Here is a 27540-nt window from a genome sequence, read left to right as displayed (position 1 = left end):
AGGCGATGCTGTGGAATTCCGTTCTGCCGCTGCAGCTCAAGGAGGGTGTGCTTTGCGGTGTAGGAATGGCTGAAATGCATGCAAAGTTTACGTGACATTTTAAGGATGTCTTGCAGTGGGATGGTGGATTTTAGGAACCGCTTGACAACCAGATTGAACACGTGAGCCATGCATGGCGCATGGCACAACCTTCCTTGACACAGAGCAGACACCATGTTCTTTCCGTTGTCGGTCAACATGGTTCCGATTTTCAGTTTGCGCGGAGACAGCCATCTGTCGATTTCTCTGTTCATTACACTCAGAAGTTCCTCCCCTGTGTGACTACGTTCGCCAAGGCATACCAGGTGCAGCACAGCGTGACACCGTTGCGCCCTGCACTTGTGATATGCCGGTCGGGTAATGGGACTTGGCACGGGGGTGGCGGCTGAGGACACGGCGGAAGAAGAGGTGGTAGAGGCGGACATCTTTGCTGGACCAAGGACGTGCAAACGTAGAGGCAAAAGCGGCGTGACCTGTCCAAGTTGCTGGTGCGGCTGTGCCGGCACCACGTTCACCCAGTGGGCCGTAAATGACATGTACTGTCCCTGACCGTAGTTACAGCTCCACACGTCGGCGCTGCCGTGCACTTTGGCAGAGACCGACATGCTCAAAGACTGGCCCACCATCTCTTCTACATGTGAATGCAGGGCTGGCACTGCCTTTTTGGCGAAGAAATGCCGGCTTGGCACTCTCCACCGCGGCTCGGCACAAGCCATCATTTCTCGGAAAGGTGCTGAGTCCACCACTTGGAAAGGGAGGGACTGCAGCACCAGCAACTTGGACAGGAGGACGTTCAGCTTCTGCACCGTAGGGTGCGTGCTCGCAAACTGTTGTCTCTTGGAAACGGGTTCCAAGAAAGACTGCTGACGGAATCCGTGAAGAGGAGTAGCAGGAGAAGGAGCATCTGAACGAGCGGAAGATGCCAATGAGCGACAACTCCCCTCAGCAGAGGTGTTGGAGCCTTGACTGGCTGATAGAGGGCGATTGACGTCGGGTGACGGAGCGGGTGATGGAGCTGGGGCAGGCAGAACCGCCGTATCTTTATCACGGTTTTCCCAGGCCACCGAATGGCGACGCTGCATATGCTGACGCAACGCTGTAGTCCCAACATTGGCCCCCTGGCCACGCTTGACTTTCTGGCCACATAGTCGACATACGGCTACGTTTACTTCCTCGGGCGGCTTGACGAAAAATTGCCACACCGCCGAGTAGGAAACTTTGCCCCCGCTACTCCTCACTGGCTGACTGCTACTTCCTCCGTGCACACCGGCACCACTACTGGCCGTGGTGGTAGGCTGCAGTGGAGCTGGTGCTCTACTCCGTGGCCGTTTGGCTCCACTGACACTGCTGCGACCCTGCTGCCTCCTAGGCAACCCACCGACTGTTTTGCTCGCTGGCAAGCTGGCACCCTCTTCTCCTGATGATGCGGAAGCAATAGCCTGATGACGACGAGGCTGCCAAGTGCGATCAGCCTCATCATCATCAATTAGGGTCTCCGCGTCACTACTAGCCCCCTCGGCTGCGTGTGGGTCAGGAGACAGACCTGTCTCTAGACCGGCTACCGAGCCACTCTCCTCGCCAGTACTTCTTCGCCTGGCTGCTGAAGAGGCGGATGTCTCCCCCCGTTCCTGACCGCCCTCTGTTAGCTCTTCTTCACTGTACAGTGGGGCTGAGCCCACAGCATGCGATACTTCGCTTGGTGAGGGAACACCAAAGGACAGGGGCAGGTCGAGGACACCTGATTTCAGTGGGCTTGCTCCCGGGCCATGCCAACTAACGGTTGTGTCTGACGTACCCACCGACCGTTGGCTGTAGGTGTCAGAGGTGACCTGGGAAGAGGAAGACGACCGAGTCAACCAATCGATGACGGCAGGGTTGTCGGTGGAGACACGACCGCTGGATGACACCGGGAGCACTGGCCTCTGGCTGCGACTAGTGCTGCCTCGACCCCTTCCTCTGCTGCCACGTCTGCTCGCTCCTGAAACATTGCCTCCTCTGCCATGCCTCTGCGTGTTGTCTGACATACTCTTTAATTCAATAAGCACCCCAAAAATAAAAACGGATTTAACTCTTTGAACGTACAATAGTGGTTGTGAAGCAGAAAGTCAGTTTATTTAGCACAATCGGTCAATTGCAGCTTGCCGTTGGCTGGAAACTGTACGTTTCTGTCACTGGAATGCACTAATCACCCAAAAAATATTACCGCCAGCCGGCGTGTAAATGGATTTAACTCTTTGAACGTACAATAGTGGTTGTGAAGCAGAAAGTCAGTTTATTTAGCACAATCGGTCAATTGCAGCTTGCCGTTGGCTGGAAACTGTACGTTTATGTCACTGGAATGCACTAATCACCCAAAAAATATTACCGACACCCGGCGTGTAAATGGATCTAACTCTTTGAACGTACAATAGTGGTTGTGAAGCAGAAAGTCAGTTTATTGTACACAATCGGTCAATTGCAGCTTGCCGTTGGCTGGAAACTGTACGTTTCTGTCACTGGAATGCACTAATCACCCAAAAAATATTACCGCCAGCCGGCGTGTAAATGGATTTAACTCTTTGAACGTACAATAGTGGTTGTGAAGCAGAAAGTCAGTTTATTTAGCACAATCGGTCAATTGCAGCTTGCCGTTGGCTGGAAACTGTACGTTTATGTCACTGGAATGCACTAATCACCCAAAAAATATTACCGCCACCCGGCGTGTAAATGGATCTAACTCTTTGAACGTACAATAGTGGTTGTGAAGCAGAAAGTCAGTTTATTTAGCACAATCGGTCAATTGCAGCTTGCCGTTGGCTGGAAACTGTACGTTTGTGTCACTGGAATGCACTAATCACCCAAAAAATATTACCGCCAGCCGGCGTGTAAATGGATTTAACTCTTTGAACGTACAATAGTGGTTGTGAAGCAGAAAGTCAGTTTATTTTGCACAATCGGCAAACTGCAGCACCAACTGTGCACGACAGCCACCAAAAAAAAAAAGGGTGTATGTCACTTTAAATTTTCGATTCTTTGATAGCTGTGGCCCTGAGTAACGATTCTGTGTCCCTGAGTAACGATTCTGTGTCCCTGAGTAACGATTCTGTGTCCCTGAGTAACGATTCTGTGGCCCTAAAGTCTTTGTGGCCCTAACTCTGTCCCTTAATACAGACAGGTCTTTCTCTCTTGAATGACAGGAGGCTAATGGAGAATTCTAAGATGGCCGCGATTTATAGTGCTGGCTGGCTGCTGATTGGCTAATGCGATCACATGTCATGAATGCATTATGGGTCAGCGCGCCTTGTCTGCGCGCCTTCCCAGAGATCCCCGCCCCATCTTCTCTGTCCATTTTCTCCGTGGCCACACATGTCGCCGCCATTTTTGGGAAAATTCGATTCGTGCATCCGAAGTTTGCTAATCTTCGGATTCGTCGCGAATAGAATTTTTCCAAATCTTCGGAACGAATTCCACTTCGTCATGTTCGATTCGCTCATCTCTAGTAGCCAGTATAGATTTTTTTATATGTGTCATATTGGCATTAGTATATTTATTACAAAATATCTTTTTGGTTACAGAGACCGAACAGCAACTGTTAGCTACAAAATATTGAATGGCCTAAAAAAACCGCCTGTTGTACAGGTTGATGATAATGGTCTGCTGACATCGGGCTCTTTTACTGGTATTTCCACCATGGAAGTCAACTCTCAGGAGCCTTTTGGAATCAACCAAACTATTATTGTCTCTGTTAAGGTAATGTATAGAATTTCTTTGTTAAGAAGTCATGCTACGTTTGCAGAATGCTTTGCTTCCTATATGAGGTTTGGGGTAGACTCTTGCATTTTGCATTGGAAGTCTAAAGCTAGCTCTCTTATGTTGGACATTAAATCAGCTGTGATGTACATATCCCAAGCTAGACTAGTCAGACAGAGGCACAGTTGCTGCAGTGTGTAATAGTGACATCATTTATAGTTACAAAATGTTATTCATTTCCAGGCTTGTTGTAAAAGCCACTGCTTGAGACAATTCTTTACAGCCAGGCTGTAGTTTTGATCTGTAGTTTTGATTGATTTACCAAGGCACAGTAGAGCTGCATTAGAGTCAACACTGTGAGTTGATTAAATCAATGAAAAAAATGTTTCAAAATGCCCCACCATTCATTGTCAGTGCATGGTTCCAGGCCTAGGTTCCCTCAGAGAATAGGTTGGTTTTGTGACTATGATTGGTTTTGTTGAAAAATTACCTACATAGACTATTTGATCTACAATAAGTGCCAGTGAACATTCTGTAACAGGGACACAGGCCGCTATAAAAACCAGTTCTTAGAGTGTGGAAGTATCTGAAGAAATGTAATTTTTGTTTCTTGTCCATTGAGGAAACACAGGAAGTCCTATACTGTAGGTTATTCTTACAGCCTACAGGAGGATTTGACACGAGCGACAAAAAAAAATCTGCAGGGCAGCCCAGTATAACCCCTTCACTTCACAGCCTGAGTTTTTTGCTAGTGTCCAAGGAAAATGGACATTTCTTCATCAGCTCTGGAAAAGTCTAACCATATTTTTCTTCAAACAAGATTTCTTGCAACATGGCAGCAGTCTAGATCAGATTGGCTCATCTTCAGTTTGGAATGCCGTTCCTGGACTCTGCTGGACTGCACAATGTGTTGCTAGCATGGAAGTGACATGCAGGCCCTGGGTTCCACATTAGGTGATTTTGACTGTTGCTGCCACTGGCATTGTCTCAGAGTTCACCTTGCCTATAAAGTGGTTCTAAAGGGGCATGTCCGGGATGTGAGTATCTGCTGACCATCTTCCATGCATCTACCAAGCTGAAGACAGGCCGACCTTTGTCACCTCTGGCTTTCAGATGCTCTGCGGTGACTTTGGTCACCTCTGGCCGCAGTGACCATCTCTCACTCAGATTCAGGGTCCCCACAAAGGATTGCCTTTGAGGAATTACAGTATTTTGCTGTTAAGATGTACTACATACTCCTCTGCATCTGTAGAATCAGCCTGCTGTACTCAGTCTTGGGTTTTTCAGAGCCCCTACAGCATCAAAGATCTTACTACTACACCTGCTTTGAGGTGTTCCTCTGTGCATTTTGGGAGTGATCAATTGTTGAATCTATTCCTTTTGAGAAGGAGTTTGTCAAACAGTGGTCCCACTCTGTCTCTGGCAGTGACACATCTGAACACAGAAATCTCTAGGACAGTAGTGGGTGTTCTTGCCTTTTAAGGATTCTACTGAGCAGCCAGAATTCCTCCATAATGCACCGCTTTCGTTGGTGAGCTCTGCCTTTCAACCTGTACTGGCTGAGACCTTAATGCGTGAAACTGTGTTAGAATGGGTTAAATCCCTTTAAAAGAGATCTCTCCACCACCATTGTGAACCTCCTGTAAAGTAAAAGCCAGACTGTAATTGTAGTTTTTTGCTATTGCAAGGATGCACACTGTGTTGAGGATGGACAGTTTGCATCCATTCATCTTTTATATTTTGCCCAAAAATTAAGTATTCTTATTTGTTTGGGTGCATTATTGGTAATTTTAATGTATATTTTCTTAATGAAAATAGTTTTAATAAACAGTAGTACAGTTATAGTGTGGCATAAGTTGCAGCTGCCGCCATTTTGTTCTACAGAGTCTAAATCTTCGAGAAAGACAAACTGTTAAAAAAAAAATGGTAACAGATCCCCCAATATGGCAAGATGATCAGTACAAACCATACATCAAACACATTGCTAATACATAAAGAGGGTGCCACAGATTAACCATAGAGTTCACTTTGTTCAATAGAAAACTATTCCTCACTGTTGTGCCCTGCAGGATGCATACCACTGACCAAACAAAATGCGGAAGCAACAAGTCATATAATTTTATATAATCTCTCCTAAGAATTCTATCACACAACTTGTACTTCCTAATGGGTTATTGATACTTTATGTATACCTATCTCATTGAAGTCCGAACACCATTACGAGGACCACAGCAATAGGTGAAAGAGGCTTTGAACTATTTGCAGATTTTCTGATTTAAATAGCAATGCTTCCTTAACAGTGGGCTTTAACATTTTTGAAAATCTCTTCTGTGCACAGACTGACCCACATTTGTTATGTGCATAAAAATCAGTGGTAGGCCATCAGGGCCAACAAGGCCTTCTCTGCTGGTCTAAATACTGCCAAAATTATAATCACTGACTTTCACTGCTTCCAGGAGTATATTTATGTTGAAGCTTTTACTAAATCATATTTCAGCCATGATAGTCATCATGTGTTGCAAGCGCCAAAGAAATCTGCCTTAAGCCCTTCAGAATCAACAGTGCGGGTGCCTGTAGCTAAAACTTTAACCAATCGAATTTTGAGTTGGCGACACTGGGGGCATCTAGCTGGCGTACAATCATGTCGGCGTTTCTACATCCTTTTCATTGGATGGTTGGTCAGAGAAGGGACTTTTTTCTGTTTTCGGATGCAGTTAAAAAAAACCTGCGCCACATGTGCACATGCACAAATTATTGTTCTGGCTGACCACCTACTGTATGCCTTTACTGGCAGATCGATTCTTATGTAGAGCTGCTCTGTTACCTCAGTACTTGCTGGTGCTGCAGGCTGAGGTAGAGACTGATGTCAGGCGGCGGAGTGGACTAATCCTTGCAGCGGGTGGCCAGGCCTCACACAGTGAGGGAGTGAAACTGATCGATACACTGATCTGGATAGAATCCAAAGAGTTCCCAGACTGCCTACTATGTTCATATGATCCTCATCGTTCTGATGACCACAACACAGCAGGTGCTGTATGGCTCTTTCACAGTGTCACATGGCTATTGGGTGCTGTATTGTGTGTTACAGACTGTAACACAGTACAGAAAAAACACAATCAGCATCCAACTGCCATGTGTACTGTATTAATTCAGGTAGGACATCACTGAAGGCCTAGGTGTCAATTACACGGCCTTCCACTGATGTTTTTTTATGATAAAAAACATGGAACAATACATAACTGCACATGATTTTAAAGTGACTGACCAAATTATTGACCCATGCTGCAAAATTCAGAGCAGTGCTATTATTTGTGTTAACTGTTTGGTATGGAAAATGTGACATTTAATGACATATCTTGTCTTACAGCATTAGGCAGTCAGTTATGATGGGCGTTGGGTTTTATTTATATGGATATTTAATCAATTTATGACAGCAATATGCATATATACAAGGGCAGGGTGGGTGGGCTTTAATGCCCATCTGCCGCATATATGCTACACTGTCTTGTTCTGGGGTGTGCTCCATCAGCGTCCTCAGAAATTTGACCCGAGTTGTTACAGGTCATGTTCAACTGCCAATAATTGGGAGCTGGTAGGATGGGCTCCCAAAGACCTCAGCCCTTTGCATCCAATCACAGTGCCTCCTACTGTCATGGCCCATTTAAAAAAGTCATCTCTCGCTGTGGCAAAACTGTTACTATTAGCTTACAAACTTTAGTCTGATCATTATAACCAACAATAATTTACACAGCATTAGTGTGTACAGTTGTCCCTAAGTGCATCTTCAACTGGTATGAATGGTACATGTTTAATGTATCAACTTACCACAACACATGAAGCAGAGCCCTCATAGATCTTTCAGGCAAGCTTTCTTCAAGTCCCCTCAGTTCCATACTGCGTGCTGAATATAGGTCCTAATAGGAGTTTAGACTATAGCTTTCAACAGAACTTCACCAGGCTTTTAGGTTTTAAAGGTTGCATAAAGCAATCCCAGTCTGGAGTTGATATGTGCTTTTATGGCTTCAAATTAACTGCATTTAGCCTTTCATATTTTTGTAAATGCTTTTTAAATCCATCAATTTGCAGATTAGCACTAGAATAAGGACATAGTTGATTGGTAAAACGCTTGATTTGTACATCAAATACAATTGCTTACAAAAACAAACACTGACTGCACCATAAAAATCGTCTTCTAAAGTCCTGCTTCCTATTTCAAGAGTTGCAGCTTAAGTTGTGGTATCCCTGCAGAAGCACAAATTAGGAACATAGGTAGTAGTTACATGATGCCAAGAGGAGATTTGCTCTGCCAAACAATAGGCATGAGCTATTTATGCTGTCAGTCAGGCTCTATGAGCAGGTTGAGAGGTGCGATATTTGCTTTCAGTGCATACCTCGAGTCCTGTTGGTTCAAATCCAGATCATCAAAGCAGGGGAACTACTTTTCCTCACCCTTTCTGCTGCCCCCAGATCCCTTATCTCTTCTCCTCGGTAGTGAGCTGCACATAAACATAAGTTGGTCAGATGGCTAGCCTACTGGCTACTTGTATCTTGAGGGCTCCATTAACAAGACACCACTGTCAAAGCTTTGTAACTGGGATCAACCCAAAGCTAAAATACCTGTTTGTGCTTGCTCCCCATAATAACGCTGAATAAAAATACCCTTGTTTAACTTGACCTATATATGTGTTTATTGAACTGATTTTGCTTACAAAGCATACAAAGAGTTTTATTGGTTTTTCTAGTTTTTACAATAAAGAATAAACAGCAGGTAAAGGCAAAGTGAAATATTGCAAAGAAAGGCACAGGGACTATGGTGTCACAGTTGCATCTACCAGCAAAGTTGTAGATTACGACAATAAAAAGCACATAAGGATTGAAGCTAAAGAGAACAATGGGGTGCACCAGTCAATGAAGGTTGCTCTTTGCCATTGATAGCCGTCACATTTGAGGAATTTAGTGTGGGTGTCCTCTAGAATGGAGGTGAGCCTCTCATGCAGCATTAGGTTTATAATCCTGTATCATACTTTTTGTGAAATTGAGAAATGGTTGTTTGCACTCTCCAGGGTTTGCTGGGCAGCCTGGAACACAAACCCCACCAGGCTTTTCTGGTTTGCAGTCAGTGATGGGATCGATGTAGACCCATGTCCAAAAACGAGAAGCCTTGGGGCAGGAGGACCACCATGAAAGAGTGCTTTCGTTCTCCCACAGGCATGAAAGCACTTAGGAGGAACCAATGCGATGAACTTGGACACACGATCTGGGGTCATATACCACCAAGAGAGTAGTTTGTAAGCATTTTCTTGGGCGAAAATGTTCCTGAAGTATTTGGAAGAGGCAAGCCAAATTTGCATTGAGAATCATTTTGGAACAGCCATTACTTTCTTCTAGAGGATTGTTCCCTGATTTTTTTTTTTGTTTGTTTTTTAGTTAAAAATATGAGTCACTAATTTGGTGTTCTTAAATAGTGTTTGGCAAATGCATTCACTGCCTTCAAAATAAAGATGCGGGCTCCATAATTGGCATGTGTAAATACCACATACCATATGCATCCCAATCTAAATCACAACATAAGGGGGGGGTTGAATTGTCAGTTTTGTTCCAAATTATCAAACATACAGGCATACCTTGGTTTACGAATTTAATTCGTTCTGCAGGACTTTTCGTATAGCAAAAAATTTGTAAACTGAAACGCCATTTCCCATAGGAATGCATTAAAAACCAATTAATCCGTTCCGGAGATCAGAAAAAAGTAAACCGTACTAAAATACCATGAGTTATTTTATCAAATCATGTGGTATTTTAGTAGTGACAACCATGTGTTAATATTTCAGCTGTCAGCGGGGTTCCCTACTGACAGCTGAATGTAGAAGAATTGCTGGCAATTAAGAAAATTATTTAAAAAACAGCATGGGGTCCCCCCTCCCATCAATACCAAGCCTTTTGGGTCTGGTATGCATTTTGAGGGGAACTCCCATGCCAAAATTAAAACCAAAAATCCATACCGGACCCTTATCCGAGCATGCAACCCGGTAGGTCAGGAAAGGGGGGGGGGGGGGGCGAGCGAACGCGAGCACCCATTACACCCCCCCCCCCACTGTACCATACCAGGCCACATGCCCTCAACATGGGGGTGTGCTTTGGGGCAGTGCCACAACCATGGCCAGTGGTTGTGGTGGTCTGCGGGCAGGGCACTTATCGGAATCTGGAAGCCCCCTGTAACAAGGGGACCCCCAGATCCCAGCCCCCCCCATGTGAATGAGTATAGGGTACTCATTCATAAAAAACAAAAAGTGTAGTGTGAAAAAATACAGGACACAGTCTTTGACAAGTCCTTTATTAAAAGAAAAAAACTAAAAGAATGCCCCCTGCAGTAGATCCAACATCAATCACGATGCCCACCGTCGCCGACCCAATTAAAAAAAAAAAAAAAAAAAGGCTCCGCCTCTGACAATGGCTTCCAGCCTTCTGCCTGCTCCGGTGGTTTGACAGTTCTTAAATATGTAAGGGGCGGGGCCACCTGGGGACATCATGCAAACCATATATTTAAAAAAATCATGATTTTTTTGTTTACAATTTTAATATACAAAGATCATATAAAATGAAGATTATTCCATCACGAGTGTTTTTCCGTACGTTAATTCACGAGTATAGAATGTTCCCATGTACATACATTATATTCCATAACAAAACTGCCTGGTGTTTTATATTGTTTAATACATGTTAGCTATCACAGATTACACAAACGATTATCACAGACAAACGGCGGCTAAAGATGTAATATGTTTCACAGATAAGCTTTGATTCTTCAAAGAAGAAAAGAAATTATAATCCACAATGATATGCATATCAATAAGGTGTAACTGTACATATTATCATAATTCACATGATACATTTTGTGTAATGTGCAGTATGTTGACTTGCATATTTTTCATATAATTCTACATGAACATGTAACGATCCCCATCGGACTGCAAGGGATCAAGTGGAACCCTTGAACCCGTGGGGAGTCCCCTCAACGGTAGTAATCTCTATGGAATAGTGGAATAAATCTTTAGCCACTATGGGATACTATCAGTCAACATTCAATGACCATCAAAAGTACATCCACTTAGTGCAAAGGTTATATTTACCTTGCACAGAAGTAATGGTTTAATTTCCTGTCTTAAGAAACAGAGCTCATCTGTGAAATGTGTTACAGGTAAATAAAATTTCCTGATTTTAGATATGTTGGCTTTTTTTTTACTATCTACAAAAACAGATACATCCACCTTGAGAGTCAGTAAAGCAAATGTAGCTGCAGGTTTATGGCATTCTTCATGGATTTTTTAGGCTCAAGTTTTCTTGCTATTTCTTCTTTTTACAGGTATCTCCAGTTTCATATATGCGTATTGTAACTAGCCCTGTCCTTCAAACAGAAAATAATCCCTTATTGACTGCAATTCCATTGGGAATAACCTTGCATTTCTCAGCCCATTTCCATGATAACACTGGGGAAGTTTTTCATGCTCAGAATTCTGTTCTCAGGTTTGCAGTTAACAGGTAAGTGCTTTTTTGGTTGTTTTTTGACCATCTGGATCTTGGGGGGGGTAATGCACTTTAACTTAGTAATGTTTTAAGCAATCTTCAGTGCAAACCAACTACAATTACTTTGTTTTGATTGTTCTCATAAACAACACATACACTTTTGACCATCTTTACCACCTAAAGAAATCTCTTGGTATTCCATGTGTGGTATTTAAAGTTGTTACAAAGATTACTTTTTCGAAGACCGCATAAAATCCCTGTTTTTATTTTAGGAAGAATATGATTCTTCAAACCACATGATGGCAATGTTGCAGAACTTTATTTTTTTGGTGATATTTAATACTCGTCTGTAAATTTTATATTTCTTTCTTTAATTTCAGAGATGATTTTGTACAAATTGGTAAGGGACCCACAAATGACAGCTTTGTCATGCGCACAGTCAATGTTGGATACACTATATTAAGTGTGTGGGATGCTGAGAACCCAGGAATCTCGGACTATATACCACTGCCTATCCAGCACAGTATATACCCTAGTATAAAGGAAGAAGTTGTGGTTGGTGATGTAATTTGTTTTAGAAGCACAGTTGCCAGTCAAAAAGGTGAGTTATTAAAGACATCTCAGCATTAGAGTATGTGTGTACCTACTTGTGAAGTGATACAGGAGTTTGGTACTTACCTTTTGAACTTCTGGTCCTTTAACAGTGCTTATTGTTTTTACAGTATAAAGATATTTTATACTCCTAGTAACAGCATTATGCGGCATGTACTCTTTATTGACAGGTTTGGCTGGAACATGGAGTTCTTCCTCTATCTCCACTCTTCAGATTGATCCCAGAACAGGTGCTGCTTTAGCAAAAGATTCTGGATTTGTGATTGTTTATTATGAAATTCCTGGGTTCCTTAAGTCTTACCGAGAGGTAACAAGCCATACAATGAATCTACAACTAAATGTAATGCATATATGAGTGTATAAATGTATGTGTCCCTACAATACGTAATGGTGGCTGCATCACCATTAAAGTGATTCAAAAGTCCCAAGGTTTTCTACCTTCATGCATTTTATGCATGAAGGTAGAAAACCTTAAGTGTGCAGCATCCCCCCAGGTCCCCCCCCCCCCCCCATACTCACCTCAGCCCTCTCTGGATCCAGCGATGTTCATTGGAGTCTTGGCTATTCCGGAACTCCCTCTTCTCATTGGCTGAGACAGAAGCGAGAACCATTGGCTCCCACTGTTGTCAATCAAAGCCAGTAAGTCAATGAGAAAAGGGGGGGGGGCGCAAGCCACGGCTCCTTGTGTGAATGGACACAAAGCACAGCGGGTTCCCCCATAGCAAGCTGTCAACAGGAGGGAGGAGTCAGGAGAGCCTGCGAGGGGAACCCGAGAAGAGAAGGATCCAGGCTGCTCTGTGCAAAACCACTGCACACAGCAGGTAAGTATAGACATGTTTGTTATTTTTTTTCTTAAAAAAAGAAACCTTTAGAACAGCAATGGGCAAACTACGGCCCGGCGGACCTTTTAATCCGGCCCGCGGAGCGTGGCAAACATCGGCTGTCAGAATGTGTGTAGGCGGGGCAGCGTGAGGAACGTGAGGGGAGCTAGGCTCCTCTCACAGTCCGCCCTGAAGACCGGAACGGCACGGGAACACGGCGAGAGGAACGCGCGGAGCAAAGGTAAGTGAATTGACACAGGGGGGACTTGGCTTACTACATGGGGGGGAATAGTACTGTGGGGGATGAAATACTATATGGGTGATGAATTAATATGGGGAATGAATTACTATATGGGGGATGAATTACTATGGGGGATGAATTACTATATGGGGGATGAATTACTATATGGGGGATGAATTACTATGGGGGATGAATTACTATATGGGGGATGAATTACTATATGGGGGATGAATTACTATATGGGGGATGAATTACTATGGGGGATGAATTGCTATATGGGGGATGAATTGCTATATGGGGGATGAATTACTATATGGGGGATGAATTACTATATGGGGGATGAATTACTATGGGGGATGAATTACTATGGGGGATGAATTACTATGGGGAATATTACTATACTTACTATGGATGACACATACACATCATTCATCTACACTTGGTCCGGCCCCCGGGTCCAATATATGAACCCATTGCGGCCCTCAAGTCAAAACGTTTGCCCACCCCTGCTTTAGAATCACTTTAACAATGCACCAGTAAAACGTTTATAAGAACACAGTAAAAACTAAACCTGATTACTTAGGCTGGTATAGAGTAAGTTAGACAAGCAGCAACTTGGATAGCTAGGAGACCAAAGAAATCAGCTGCCTAATTTCAGGGCATTTCTCCCTCGCTGGCTTAACCTGTAATGCAGCTTTGTGCCACTGCTCCCTTGTTTACGGGTGAGATTCTGCAATGTTTTGGACATCGAGGAAGCGATGTACATGGCGATGAGTGTTCCATTTTATGATTATTTTTGCTAGTCAGTTGCTGCCAGCATCTCTAGTCCAACATGTGCCTAATATCAGTCTATCCTGGTTAGTTAACAATCACATATAGGTTTATGTTGTTCACACATACATCAGTCTTTTGAATTGCAAATTGTGAATGCAGCTGCGCTATCATATGATATGTAGCTAAATACCCTGTCGGATGTAATGACAATCCATGTATGTGCAACAAATAAAGAGAAAAAAATCAAATAAATGTATACTAAATAGACACAATACAATATTTGTGTATGGGGGGAACTTGTCCTTCTCAATCAAAATAAAAGTGATGCAATGTCTGTATAATCAATGATGTCCTTATTGATAACTGGTACAGTCTGTGTATTTCACATTCACACCTTATAAACTATACAAGTGCCAAATCTTTGCATCTAATGAAATACATGCACATAACTTGTATGTCTTCCACTAATGATACCAAAAACCAGTGACATTCCAGTTGTGACCAAATAAGCTTCCACTCGTGTCACCTTAGTGCTCACAGTGCTTTCACCTTATTTATTTGACTCACATTAAGTGCAAGATCATAAAACGCATGTTGTGCATCCATTTGAACCTCTTAAATGCTTGGATTCCAGCCAGCGCACTTGTGATGTTTACAATAGGGTGTTCACTTACTGTCATCTCAAACAATTGGTGTGAGCCCCTTTAAGGCTGTAAAGTTTTCATGCGGCCATGCTGAGTCACTCTCCCCCTGGAGATGCTCCTCTAAGCTTCTGTGGTTGCTAGGGAGCGGCGGGCGGTGAGAGGAGCTCAGGCCTGAAGCAGAGTTGCCAGGAGAACGGTGACACAGCATGGTAGCATGAAGACTTTAAACCTTAAAGGAACCCACATCCATTGTTTGAGATAACAGCATAAGTGAACACCCTACTGGACAGTATCTCTTTTGATCTTTCTGATGTGTTTTTGCACCCGCCTGTTTTAATGTTGCACCCCAGTGACTAATTCATATAGAATAGGTTATGATTTCTGGAATCAATATCTAAAAATATTTTGTCTGTATTTGGTTACAGCATTATATCTTGATTCTTGTCTGTTTTAGATGTTAATACGTTCTCCTCTGATAACACGTGTGGTAAATACAAATGGAGAGAAAATGAGCTTGCAGGCTGGAAGTATACATAAGTTGCTTGTTGGAATTGGAGAAAATAACAACAATTTGAAAGGTAAATATAGCAAATCTTTCTGGTATAATTTTCCTGCTAAACTGTCTTTTTTTAGGCAGGCGTCATTAACGGCATACCAAAATTGCAGTTTTCCCATCAGAATTCCTTTACCTTTATGAAAAAATAATAAATGCATATATTTTTGCTGAAAACAAAATGTGCATTTATTATTTTTTCACAGGAGCCTGCAGGGCAACCACAATCACTGAATAACAGGTGCAATGCCAGGCTCTCACAGACTCTTCCATACAGCTCTGTGCAGTACCTCTGTAGTTTCAGAGCAGTAGGAAGTGTGAATGGACTACAAGCATGTTTTCATTCTATTGACACTACAGATCTGTCTGCTGCAGTGGAAGACAGGACTTGTAGTTTATTCAGCCACTGATCCCTGTGAATAATTGATGCAGCTTTGGAAACAAAGTCCTCAGCTGGGCTGATTTCTAATGTGACAGCAGGGAGAGGAACCTACAAATGGGAGTAACATGTTCAAAAGGTAAATCTGTCTTTTATCCACTTTTGTCTCTGTCCTTTTGCCCCCTAAATCCCTTTTTTTCCCCCCTCAGAACAGATAGGGCTTTAACTTGGTTCACATATATGTATTTTGCATTTGGTGCTTTCTCCGGTGCTTCTTGCAGTTTGTTTTGCTTTTTTTTAGACACGTTTTTCACGTGGTTTTACTGCGTTTTTTGTGTTTTTGTTCAGCTCCTTTTTTTTGTTTTTGTTAAAGCAGAATTTTGTTTTTTGCTGGGCAGAATAAAGATGCAAAATGCAACAAAAACGCACTACCATGCATTGTAGCATCTTCTCCATTGAAATCTAATATACCAAAAATGCTGTTTTTTAAGAAAAAGTCCATGGCCCTCTCCAAAAACGCAGCAGCTCAAAAAAGCATAGATGTGAACATGTTCCAAAGGAAACCATGTTAAATGGACTGTAGTGCATTTCTGCAAAAAGCACTAAAAATCCATTGGTGTGAACAGAGCCTTAAATTGGTAGCAAAATTGGATACATATATTTTTATTGCCTTGTTTTTTTATTGGGAAAAATTGTTAAAAACAATGCATTTTCTTTCATTTTTCCCAACGCATTATTTTACATTATTTGTGCACTCCTGTATATTTACTGTAAAATATAATTAAAGTCTGCTGATTAAAGTGACATCACATTAGTATGACTTAAAGGATAAGTTCACCTTTCGCAACATGTTATGTTACACCTATATTCAGGGTGTAACATGTTCTGAATGGTCTGACTGAGCTGTCACAATTAAAAAAAAAAAAAAAAAAAAAAAAAAAATGTAAATTATTCTGTGAATGGGAACAATACAAGTCATGACAGCATCAGCGGCTGTTGGATTGTAGTTCTCAATAAACTTACCATGGTGTTGTGGAGTGCCGTGGTAGTTCATTGAGTCTTCCTGCCAGTACCTGCTTGCTTGTACGATGTACAGGGACACAGATACACTGCAGGAGACCTGCATGGCACCAGCGATCTGCTCATCACTGGTGCAATGTTTTAAAGGCTCCAGAAACAAAAAAAATAATAAATGCACATTTTGTTACCTACAAAAATATGGGGAACTTAATTTTTAAATGTAACTTAGCGGAATGATTAAGCTCAAAGTGAACCTATCCATCTTACTTTAGGAGAGCTTTATTCAACTTTTGATGCTAAATTGTGATGCATGCGGGGGGGAGTTTTCGTGAATTGTCAGCATAACAATAAGATTAAGTTGGGTTGATGAGGGCACAAATTAGCATGACTGCATCATCTTTTTTTTTTTTTTTTTTCTTTTCAATCAACCAGCAATAGATCACTGTAGTCATGAGTTCCTGCTGCAGGGAAAGGCTGGACAGAGCTGCAGCTCTGTCCAGCCTTTCCCTGCAGCAGGAACTCATGACTACAGGAAACCGGATGAAGGAAGATGACATGGGACGTTCTATGGGTTTGTAGTCATGAGTTCCTGCTGCAGGGAATCGCTGGACAGAGCTGCAGCAGCTCTGTCTGAGCTTTTGTACTGAAAGGAAGTCTGAATCACTGGTTACATTGCCACACTCTCAATGTAAACACTATGAGGAAGCTCAGATGAAGTGATCTTTAGATACATGAGAAGCCCAGGAGCTCATTGTTTCAGCTCCTCGGCTTAGTGCTGGATGCCAGCTCTCTGATTTCGTTCAATCCCCACCACAGCCTGCAGGAGTTGCTAATTCCCTGTGCCTTTTGAAACCGCTTTGCGATGAATAGCTTCTCTCCCAGCACCATTTAAAACAGTATGGGGGACTCGAGTGGTTAAGACCATTTTTATTATGACAAATACCTCAGCAGTATGTTTTATTTATCACTAACTTTCAGATTCTGTTATACATAATATTTATTTCTGCATTATTTCTTGTCTTTATTGCTTTTTTGTTAAAGAGAATCTATTATTAAAAAGAACCCTTACGTAAATCAACTTTTCATCACTACCATATTTGCTAATAAAAAATTACCTCTTCCTTGCCATAAAAATAGTTTGTACTCTGAGCTCCCCTCATGTCATAGTGGTCACTGTCCCTGTCACTGGCTTCACTATCTAGTTGAACACTGACGTATAACAAGCATATAGTCAGTGCAGTCAGGCAACACACATAATATGAGGAAGATAGGATTGGGGTGGTAGCCCTAGAGCCTGCACCCTTTAAAGTCCAGACTTAAAAAAAGAAGAATCACTGCAGCACTGGAATTCATTCAGGGGTGCAGGTGTTTTTTTCCCTTCAGTCCTCAATGCTTACCCGGGGAACTAGCCAAACTGGAACCATCATATAGCAGATGAGCTTTAGTGCATGGGTTCATTTTGAGTGGTACACTTTTATTTCTGATTTTAAAAGTATCTGACGTTTAAAAACAAGTTGAGGGAAAAGGCTTCCATATCTATCCTTGCAAGTTTACATTAAGGTGTCCATAGACATTTAAGGATGTTCGCTCTGTCAAGCTGTTTATGGTTGGATCAGAAAATACGCTCATAGAACTGTAGGTCATACCTAAATTAGTATCCTTCTGGCTGAGCTTTCCTGGGACTGGGGCTGGGTTGGATTTTGTTTCCTACTTCTCATAGTTGCTTTCTCCTGAGAGAAGCTAATGACGAGATTATACATATGTGTATCATGATCTTTTTTGTCTTTTGCTGCCAGTTCATGATACAGCGACTAAATTCTTAATTTCTGTGGGTATCATGAAAATTTCATTAACTGTGTTTTCCCATTTTTGTTTTCCTCGTTTTGTTTTATCTACAGACAGATTTGATTTATACAAACCCATATAACGTCCCATGTCATCTTCTTTCATCCTGTTTGTAATGTTATACATAGGTTACAGACTGGGTCCTACAGCTGCTCCAGTTTTTGCTCCTGGTCTTTTATTGAACTTCCACTGATTGCTGGAATTCAACATGCTTTATAATGTGCTGGCTAAGAGGAGCTTTTGAGGTGCCGCTAGAGAAGGGAATATTTAGTAGGACTGAGGAGTATATTAAAGTGGTATTAAACCTAAAAGCAAGCATTTATTATATTGCAGCTTACCAGTTCTTGCATATGATGGCCGCATTACTTTTCTTCTAATGCATTTAGGTTCTCTTTCTTCTTCTGCATTTAGGCTCTTTCTTCTATTTTCTTCTGGTGATCCAACCAGCAAGTCTGTTGTTTTTCAAAAGCACATGGTCTCCAGCAGAGTGTATCAGTTTAAATGGATGAGACAAACCATTTAACACTGGCAGGGGTGATTAAAATGATCATGTTTTATTCATGTAAAACCATCCCAAGAGGAAGAAAACGGTTTGCTTTAACTGATTATAAAGTGTGAACTGAAATTAGGCTTCAGTTTGTTAGTGTATTTAAACCTGCTATTACATCTAACACTCCCCTCTCCCTGACTGACAATGCTGCTCTCTAAGTGTGCCCCTTCATCCAGAGTGGGGGCACTCTAATATAGGAGGTGTTTTACTGGCCAGATCACCAGATGAAAATTGAGGGGAAAAGCCCAGAAAATAAAAATGAATGCAGCTACCACATTTAGTGATTAGTAAGCTGCAATATATTACATTTTTGGTTTTGGGTTTAATACCGTTTTAAGGATACCTTCTGCACAGGACAACATTATATAAAAATCTTAACTTTTTTTTTCCCTTCCCATGACAGACATTACTTTATTTAAGCTTGAGATGCTATTAGTACCAAGGTTGTTTTTCTTAATGTCCTTGATTTATATTTGCATTCTTCATATTAATAAAATTAACTTTCAGCACCTCCAGAAAAAAGTAAAGTTACTCCAATAGGTGTCCGACAACTATGCACAGTCACTGTTTCAAAATTTAGTAAACATTTTCCTAAAAGAAAATAAATCGTATACATATTGATTCATAATGGATATTAACAATACATTTCTTTTTGAAAAAAATCACATGGGATTGAACCCTCCCAATCTAATTTTAATGTTAAGTGTGGGTGATTCCGTCAAGAAAATATTGATTATTTATACTTGAAAACCATCCCTCAAACATTATATGTTTCCCTAATTTTGTTGTTTTTACCAAATTGGCTCAGGTTATGAACACATGAGCATAGGATTGTTTCTTTCAGCTGTTGTTCTTTTTGCAAATAATGATTATTGTAGCGGAGTCGTTTTTTGTTTTTTTTGTTGTTGTTGGGTTTTGGGGGGGGGGCTTATTTGAAATAACAAGGACTTCAGATCCTCTGAAAAGTGGTATAGATCTCTTTTAAGATGCAGTATGTATTCTCCTCACTACCTGTTTTAATTCCCTAAATGCAGCATCACCGCACCTCAACTGTGAGCAATGCACACAGTTGAGGCATGGCTGAAGCACAGCCCCCTTTACCTGGGGGATATATACATCCAGCCACAGCCACTGCATGTGTACAACACCAGTTGCTGCAGCTAAATGGGGAACAGTTTGGGGTGATAAAATCAGCTCAAAATAGTTTTACCGCCCACAACCTCACATCTGAACAAGGCCTTGGTTCACATATGTGTTGTTGCATGTAGGGCAGCCCTTTCATTTCAGTGGGCTGTCCTATCTGCAGAAACACAGGGAAAGAACTCCCCGACCCTTTTTTTTTTTTCTTCCCCTTTAAATCTGTCTGCACCAAAATACACATTTGCCAACGAATGGTGCACCATTAAGAATTAATTGCTTCCCTGCACATCAGCTAAAGAGCAGCACATTCAACTGGGTGTCAGGAATGCGCGCAATTTTGTGCTCGTTCCATGACACACAGTAATGTGAAACAAGACTTTGAGTGGGGTGCTTCAAGACCGAAAATACTTGGCTTGGTGCTCTCAATGAACTGCAAGGGCACTGATAAGCACCCTCGTAGTTGATTCACAAGCCTTGCAGCTTTCAAACTGACAGCTCATACAGAGGTACAGGCTGAAAGCTGTAGGGCTTGTCTGCAGGCACCTGACATTGCATCAACAATCCACTGATTTTGGGTGCAATGCTTTGCAGGCTTCTTGGGTAAAAAATAATAAATGCGCTTTTTTTTCTGCCAAAATGTGAATTTATTATTTTTTTCCCAAAAGGTGAACTTGGCCTATAACTAGCACTAGACCATAACTGATGCGCCACGGGCTTTAATGTCAAATTTCAAATGATTCAAGATGGTACAGCATGAACTGTGAATAATAAGCTAGAGTAATATTTCCAAATTACCAGGATCACACAGTGAACTGATTTTGAAATGATAAAAAAATATGTTAAATGTTTAATTTTCCATGTAATAGTTTTTTTTGGGGGGGGTCTTTCAAACTCTGATTAGTTTGAAAAAAAAAAACTATTATATGGAATTTTAAACATTTAACTTTTTTATGCTTTCAAAATCAGTTTGTGTCATCCTGGTAATTTAGAAATATTACTCTAGCTTTTTATTCACAGACCATGCCGTCCCATCTTCAATCATTTAAAATTTGACATTAAAGCCCATGATGTATCAGTTGTGTTCAAGTGCTAATTAAAGACTAAGTTCACCTATTGGGAAAAAAAATGGATAAATATACGCATTTATAAGGAGTCTGATTTCCCTGTACCATCAGTTTTCTTTTCAGAACATGAACATTTTAGAATAATACAGGAGATTGCTCCTTTCAAAAGATGGTACCCTGGGTAGGAGGATGAGAGAGAGTAAGAGAAGAAAAAAAAATATACTTACAAGAGAGATGGAGGAGGTCAATTTTATGACTTATAATGTTAAGGGATGGAATATACTGGGAAAAAGGCATGAGATCCTCAGAGAATTACAGCAACGATCTATTGGAATAGCATTCTTACAAGAAACACATTTATTACAGGAAACAAATGCAGAATTATATTCTAGTTATTACCCAACCTGGTATTATGCGGATTCACCTACCAAGCGGGCTAAAGGAGTGGCAATTGGTATGGCTAAGAATTTAGGATTTAAGTTGGAGGAGAGGCTGGAGGATCCCGAGGGGCGGTTCTTGTTTCTGAAGGGGAGATTACAAGAGATTGAGTGTACATTGGCAAATATTTACTGCCCCAATAGAATTCTGGAGGCCTAGCTTAAGAAGATACTGGGAAGACTTCTGGATTTCAAAATGGGCAAATTGATTGTGGCAGGGGATTTTAACTTCTGCATAGATCTTCAGGTTGACAAAATGTTGCATGTGCAGAGAGCGGAAAGTAGAAGTCGGAAAGCAATACGAAGAATGCTATATCAATGTCAACTAGTAGATATCTGGAGGATTAAACATCCCAGAGATAGAGACTATACTTCTACTCTCCGGCCCATGTGACATATTCAAGACTAGATTATATTTTAATGGAACATACACTCTTGGAGTCATTGGTTAAGGTCAAAATAGAAGTCACAACAATATCGGATCATGCACCAGTTTCAACAAATTTATTATGGGGTAGAGAGCATGATAAGATAAACATGTGGAGGTTAAATGAGGAACGGCAAAAGAAAATGAATATGCTATTAAGGGAATTGCACGAACTGGAACAGTCTCATAAAAAGAGAATAATAGTAGACATACAGCAGCAAGTAATAAAAAAGAGAGAGGAATTAAAATGTTTTTAGCTTTAGTATCGATTAAGCAAAGTTTATTGCAGACTTTTCATGCTTAATGGTTACCAGTGCACACATTCCAGTTGCCTTATCTTTTGTGAGTTTGAGGGTCTACCTGTTTTAAAGTGCAAGTGTATTTTTAGCTGGGTACAACATAGTTATTATTATTATACAGTATTTATAAAGTGCCAATAGTTCACTCAGCGCTGTACATTACAAAGGGGGACAGAACATGTGACAGAACAATACCAATACAATGCAAAACATGAGGGGATCGAGGGCCCTGCTCTTTCGAGCTTACAATCTAGAAGGGATGGGATAGTGGTACAGGAGGAGATAGCTGTGGGGGATGGAGTGGTAGGAAGAGTGGAGGAGGTCAGCAAGTTAGCAGGGGGTGAGGTAGGCTTCCCTGAAGAGATGGGTTTTCAGGGTGCGCCTAAAGGAGAGGAGAGTAGGTGATAATCTGATGGGTTGGGGAAGGGAGTTCCAGAGGATGGGTGACACCCTGGAGAAGTCCTGGAGGCGGGCATGGGAGGAGGAGACAAGGGAACTAGAGAGAAGGAGGTCTTGTGAGGAGCGGAGTATGCGTGCTGGGCGGTACTTGGATATTAGGTCAGTGATGTAGTTCGGGGCAGTATGGTGGACAGCTTTGTACGTCAGTGTTAGGATTTTAAATTTGATCCGTTGCGCAATCGGAAGCCAGTGGAGGGATTGGCAGAGGGGAGTGGCGGAAATGGAGCAGTTGGAAAGGGGAATGAGTCTGGCAGCCGTATTCAGGATGGACTGAAGCGGGGATAGCCAGCGGCGAGGCAGGCCAGTGAGGAGGGAGTTGCAGTAGTCGAGTCGTGATATGATGAGGGAGTGGATGAGCTGTTTAGTGGTTTCTGGGGTTAGGAACGTGCGGATTTGGCGATGTTGCGGAGGTGGAGTCTGCACGAGTTTGTTAAAGATTGGACTTGGGGCTGGAAGGATAAGTTGGAGTCCAGAATGACACCAAGTACTCTGGCCTGCAGAGCGGGTTTGATATTGGCGTTGTTGGATGTGATGTAGAAGTCAATGGGGGGTGGGGTTCGGGCTGGGGGGAAGACAAGGAGCTCGGTTTTGGAGAGATTCAGTTTAAGGAAGTGGAGCGACATCCAATCTGATATGTCGCTCAGTAGGTGTGTGATTTGGGCAGAGACCGAGGGGGTGAGGTGGGGGGTTGAGAGATAGATTTGTGTGTCGTAGGCATAGAGGTGGTAGTTGAAGCCGTGAGAGTGTATGAGTTGGCCAAGGGAGGAGGTGTAGATGGAGAAGAGAAGGGGCCCAAGGACAGAGCCTTGAGTTTAGGAGTTTGATGCACCTAGACCCAGATGCAAGATATATTCTAGGTCTTCTGATCTTCGTTCCCATAACTATTGTTTTGGACTTAAAGTTGAACTCCCGGCAATTCATAACTGAGATTTACACAATTCTGTCACACTGAACAGTTCTTTCTGATCAGAAGACCCGATTTTTTTTTTTTTTTCCAGCTGTAGTTAAGTTGCACCCACAGTTCTTGCCCTTTTCCCAGCCTGTGAATAGAAAGTAAAGTGAGAAGCAGGAGACTGATAAGCTGTCAAACTATACTGTATAGTAAGTTTGTACATATTAAACATTTTCTTTCTTTTCCATTGAGGGCCACCTTGAGGGGAATTCTTTAACCTTTGGGATATACTGCTGCCTACAGATGGATTAAACGCAACACAAACTGTAGGCCTGCCTAGAATAATCCCTCCTGATACCAGCTTGCCTCGGCTTTTTTGCTAGTTTTAGGAGAATAGACTTCTTTTCTGCAGTTCTGTGTTAATGACAAACGTATTATCTTTATTGTACAGTACAGAACATAAGATTTGATTCCCAGAACATTGGTTATATGCCTCTACCTTAAGGTGATTGGATACTGCCAAAAGCTTTGCTAGCTCTCCCCCTAGTGTCCCCATATAATCCTGCCTACTCCATGGGGCTGTGGTGTTTGCTAGTGTCTTTATGCGATTGGCATCTTTTCTTGGAGAAGGGTTTGCTTCTATCTTTTCACCAGTTTTCATTGCCTTCTTCGACTGACACTTTTATCAAAATCTGACCGCTTACTACTTTCATGGCTTATTAGCAGTTTCTTGGCACACCTTGAGAACTGTACCCCATGACCCTGCAGTCACGAACCTGACCTGTAATTCTCACTTCAGACACTGTATCTTGTGTTCTGAGGATACCTTGGCATGTGGTGCTAGTATATTTAGCCACAGGGTGGTATCCAGGTCTTGATGGCTCTAAAGTATGAATGAGATCCTTATTCTACAAGACTTACTGCAGTACTATGCACACAAGTGATTCATAGGGCATAGGTTTAAGGAAATCGCAAGAAAAGGAAACACTGCTCCAGGTCAGACAGTTTACCACCCACCACTGTAGCACATTCAGGTGCCGGCCCAGCATGTAACTGAAGTACTAATGGAAAAAAGGTCTTGACAGCTGCACTGATGAAATCACACCTTTTTATTTAAAAAAAAAAAAGTGGGAAAACCGCAAACTGACAGCCTTTTCCTTGCATTTCCCTGCTAATGTGTATCACACTGTGCTAATGCTTACTATGATTGCATTCTTAGTGTTTTCCCCTAACCATGTTGTCTCATCATTTGGCTTAATAGATAATGTTAATATTACTTTCCCCTATTCAAATTCGGTGGTTTTTTCCACCTCTCAACCAGAAGTTTCTTTCCAGCTATTGAAGTAGGGCTTATAAGACTCTCAGCAGCGCACTTTCAACTGCTATTTTCTGATGACAACGCAATCTCCCATTTGGGGAAGTGGTATGGATTCAGAGGGTAAGAGTTCCATAACAATAGCTGATAAAGTGTTCTGGCCTAGAAGTTTGAAGGAGCAAAGATTCATATTCTGTGTGGGGTCTGGAAAGGGAATCTCACAGAACTATAGACCTGATATATTATTGTAACTGAGAATACTCGATCCAAGCTTTAGAAGGATTGTGACAGGAAGGTAGTAGCCGAAGCAAGGGAGGAAGGTTTCTTTGTTGTAACACCTTTCCAAGGAAGGTCCCACCATTACTAATCCAAGATGAGAAGTGTTTGTTGTAGTGCCAGGAGGAACACATTTTAATCAAACTGGGGTCAAGGGACCAGGCCCGGTAGAGAGCAGTCCTTTAATTGCATATACTATGCGTCCCAGATACGTAAATTAGCTGACATACCAAAATGGGTTTAATCTGTACTAGGTCTTTGTGCAGGTGGCGACCATAGGTGATATCTGCAGGAACTGATCCCCTTCAAGGGAGGTCCATAGTTTTCAGTCTACTCTGAAACCAATCCAAAATCCTAAGTAACACTGACACATGAAAGTAAAGCAGTACGTTTGGTGGGGACATGCTGCCCCTGTTTTTGGTCATTGATAAAATAGAGGTTTTAATCCTCTGTTTTCTATGATGTCAGACGGAAGTATGAATAGCAATATAATGCGTCAAAAAAAGGCCTGTGGGTAAAGGGGAACAGGGACTGTTTGGAATATATGCAGCATTTTGGACAATATATCCATTTTAACTATTGTCACGTGTCTATACCAGGAGAAGTTGGGTTTATTGTAGGACTGTAAGCATTTGATGATGAAATTCAATAGAGATGTAATTTAGGTTCGCCAGATCTGATAGGGAAGTAGGAAAATACACGCCCATATATTTAATGGCTGTCAGTTGCCATTCAAAAAGAAAGTTAGATTGAAAATGGCTAACACTCTCACTTATAAATGGAAGATTACAGGCACTTGGGAGTTGGAACACACAGATGGACATACAGCATTGAGTCTGCCACAGGCCCTGAGGAAACTTGAATTTTCTGTCAAGTTACTAGGGGTCCCTTAACTCCAAAGCACAACACTGCTCCAATACCATAACTTAAGATCCCTGACAAGCAACCTATTTGAGTCAGGCTGAATTCAGTCATCATGCCTGACCTATTCTACAAGCTATTGCCTTTTCAAGAGTCAGAAGGAACTATCAACCACAAATGTTCTTCTGCCTCACCTCCTGCTAATTATATTGCTTAAACAATTACCTGATGCACCTGCTGCGTCACAAACCAAATTGAATGTGGATTTTCTACCATCTCCAACGGCTCGAGATTTCTCTCCTTGGTTTTTTTTTTTTTAAGGAAGTTACTTCCCAGCTCTCTTGCCATATTCAGGTCACTGTGGGTTCATTGATTGAGGCAGTCTATACTAATCTGTGGATAGATACGCCTAGTGCTGCACAGTCCCCATATACTCAATTGCTCCAACAAGAGGACCTTCTGTAAAAAGCCCTTTCCCACTCTGGATCAGACAAGCTGGGCCTTAAAAAGGGATTGCGCAAACTCAGAGAGGTTATTTTCCCTTCCTGATAATTTTGAAGGTATGTATCCTATAGATGCAGAATTTGACAAAAAAAATGTTCCATCCCCACGCTGAACCCAGCCATTCTTGCCCTTAATGCTGACACTACGATCCCTATTGAGGTTACCCCCTCCTTTAAAGGCATGTTGGATAGGTGATTGGAGAATCTTCTAAATATCTCCTGAGCGCTATAAAGAGTGGCCCTGTGGTCAGCACAGTCATATTTGCGCTTGCCCAATTTATGGCCATCTGAGCCAGAGAAATTCATGATGAACTTTCCTCTGAGGTAGACGAACTAAATATCAATCTTACAACTTTTACCTTTGGCACTAATATTCTGTGTGGATTCCATAATAAGTCTTATTCGTCAGATCTCCAGAATGTTTTTACTTTCTGTGCAAATGTGCACAATACCTTTTGAGCATTCCCTTTTGAGGGCTTGCTTCCCTTTGGTCCTTTGATGAATACATTGAGGCAGCTACTGATGGGAGAGGTTTTAGACCTCACAATTCACTCTGCATTACACATCTCCTACTGTGTGATCCTCATCCATGAGCCTCTCTTAGATGCAATAATCGGCTACTGCAGGTTCTTTTGGTCATTGCAAACCTTCCCTCTCTAAGCCTGCCAGAGCTGCTAAAAAGCCTGCCATATGCTAATAGGTTGCCCCCTGTTATGCAGGCAATGGGATGGTCTTGCGAATACTTATCACAACTTAAAAAAAATGTTAAATCTCCTTTTTACCTTTTCCTGGAGATGTACAGTTATTTATTACGTTCCTCTCCTTACCTCTCTAGTCCTTCTCTATTTGTTCTCGCTTTGAAAAAAACAAGATTACGTAACCCTATTTCGCACTTATCCTTGCAGTGGGTGTTCATCTCCTTTCCTTCAGGAAAGGATTATCAACCCCTACATAGGAATTCCTTTAGTTAAAGGTTAACATACTGCATACACAAGATGCATTGGTATGATTATTTTTACAACCCCAATTTCAAAAAAAGTTTGTACGTTGCTGTGCAAAATCTGTCAGCCTGCTGACATACCATCTGCCTGATGTTTTCATCTTTTGGCTATTTCTCCAGGCTGGACTCATAGATT

At 41.9% G+C, this 27540-nt stretch overlaps 1 protein-coding gene across 1 annotated transcript in view; it reads left to right on the top strand.

Annotated features, from left to right (window-relative positions):
- NUP210 (nucleoporin 210) overlaps positions 1-27540 on the top strand; it is a 154575-nt gene that overhangs the window by 103223 nt on the left and 23812 nt on the right. Inside the window, exons 30-34 of the mRNA XM_089678742.1 lie at positions 3594-3768; positions 11132-11307; positions 11673-11893; positions 12075-12211; positions 14839-14962. Coding sequence (XP_089534868.1) covers positions 3594-3768; positions 11132-11307; positions 11673-11893; positions 12075-12211; positions 14839-14962 — 833 coding nt within the window. The remainder of the gene's footprint in view (positions 1-3593; positions 3769-11131; positions 11308-11672; positions 11894-12074; positions 12212-14838; positions 14963-27540) is intronic.

This window comes from Staurois parvus, unplaced genomic scaffold (assembly GCF_062004578.1).
Source record: "Staurois parvus isolate SC_StPar_1 unplaced genomic scaffold, SC_StPar_1.0 ptg000209l, whole genome shotgun sequence".
Classification (NCBI taxonomy): domain Eukaryota; kingdom Metazoa; phylum Chordata; class Amphibia; order Anura; family Ranidae; genus Staurois; species Staurois parvus.
Note: the sequence above shows the minus strand (reverse complement) of the source record. Positions and strands in the feature narration are given on the sequence as shown.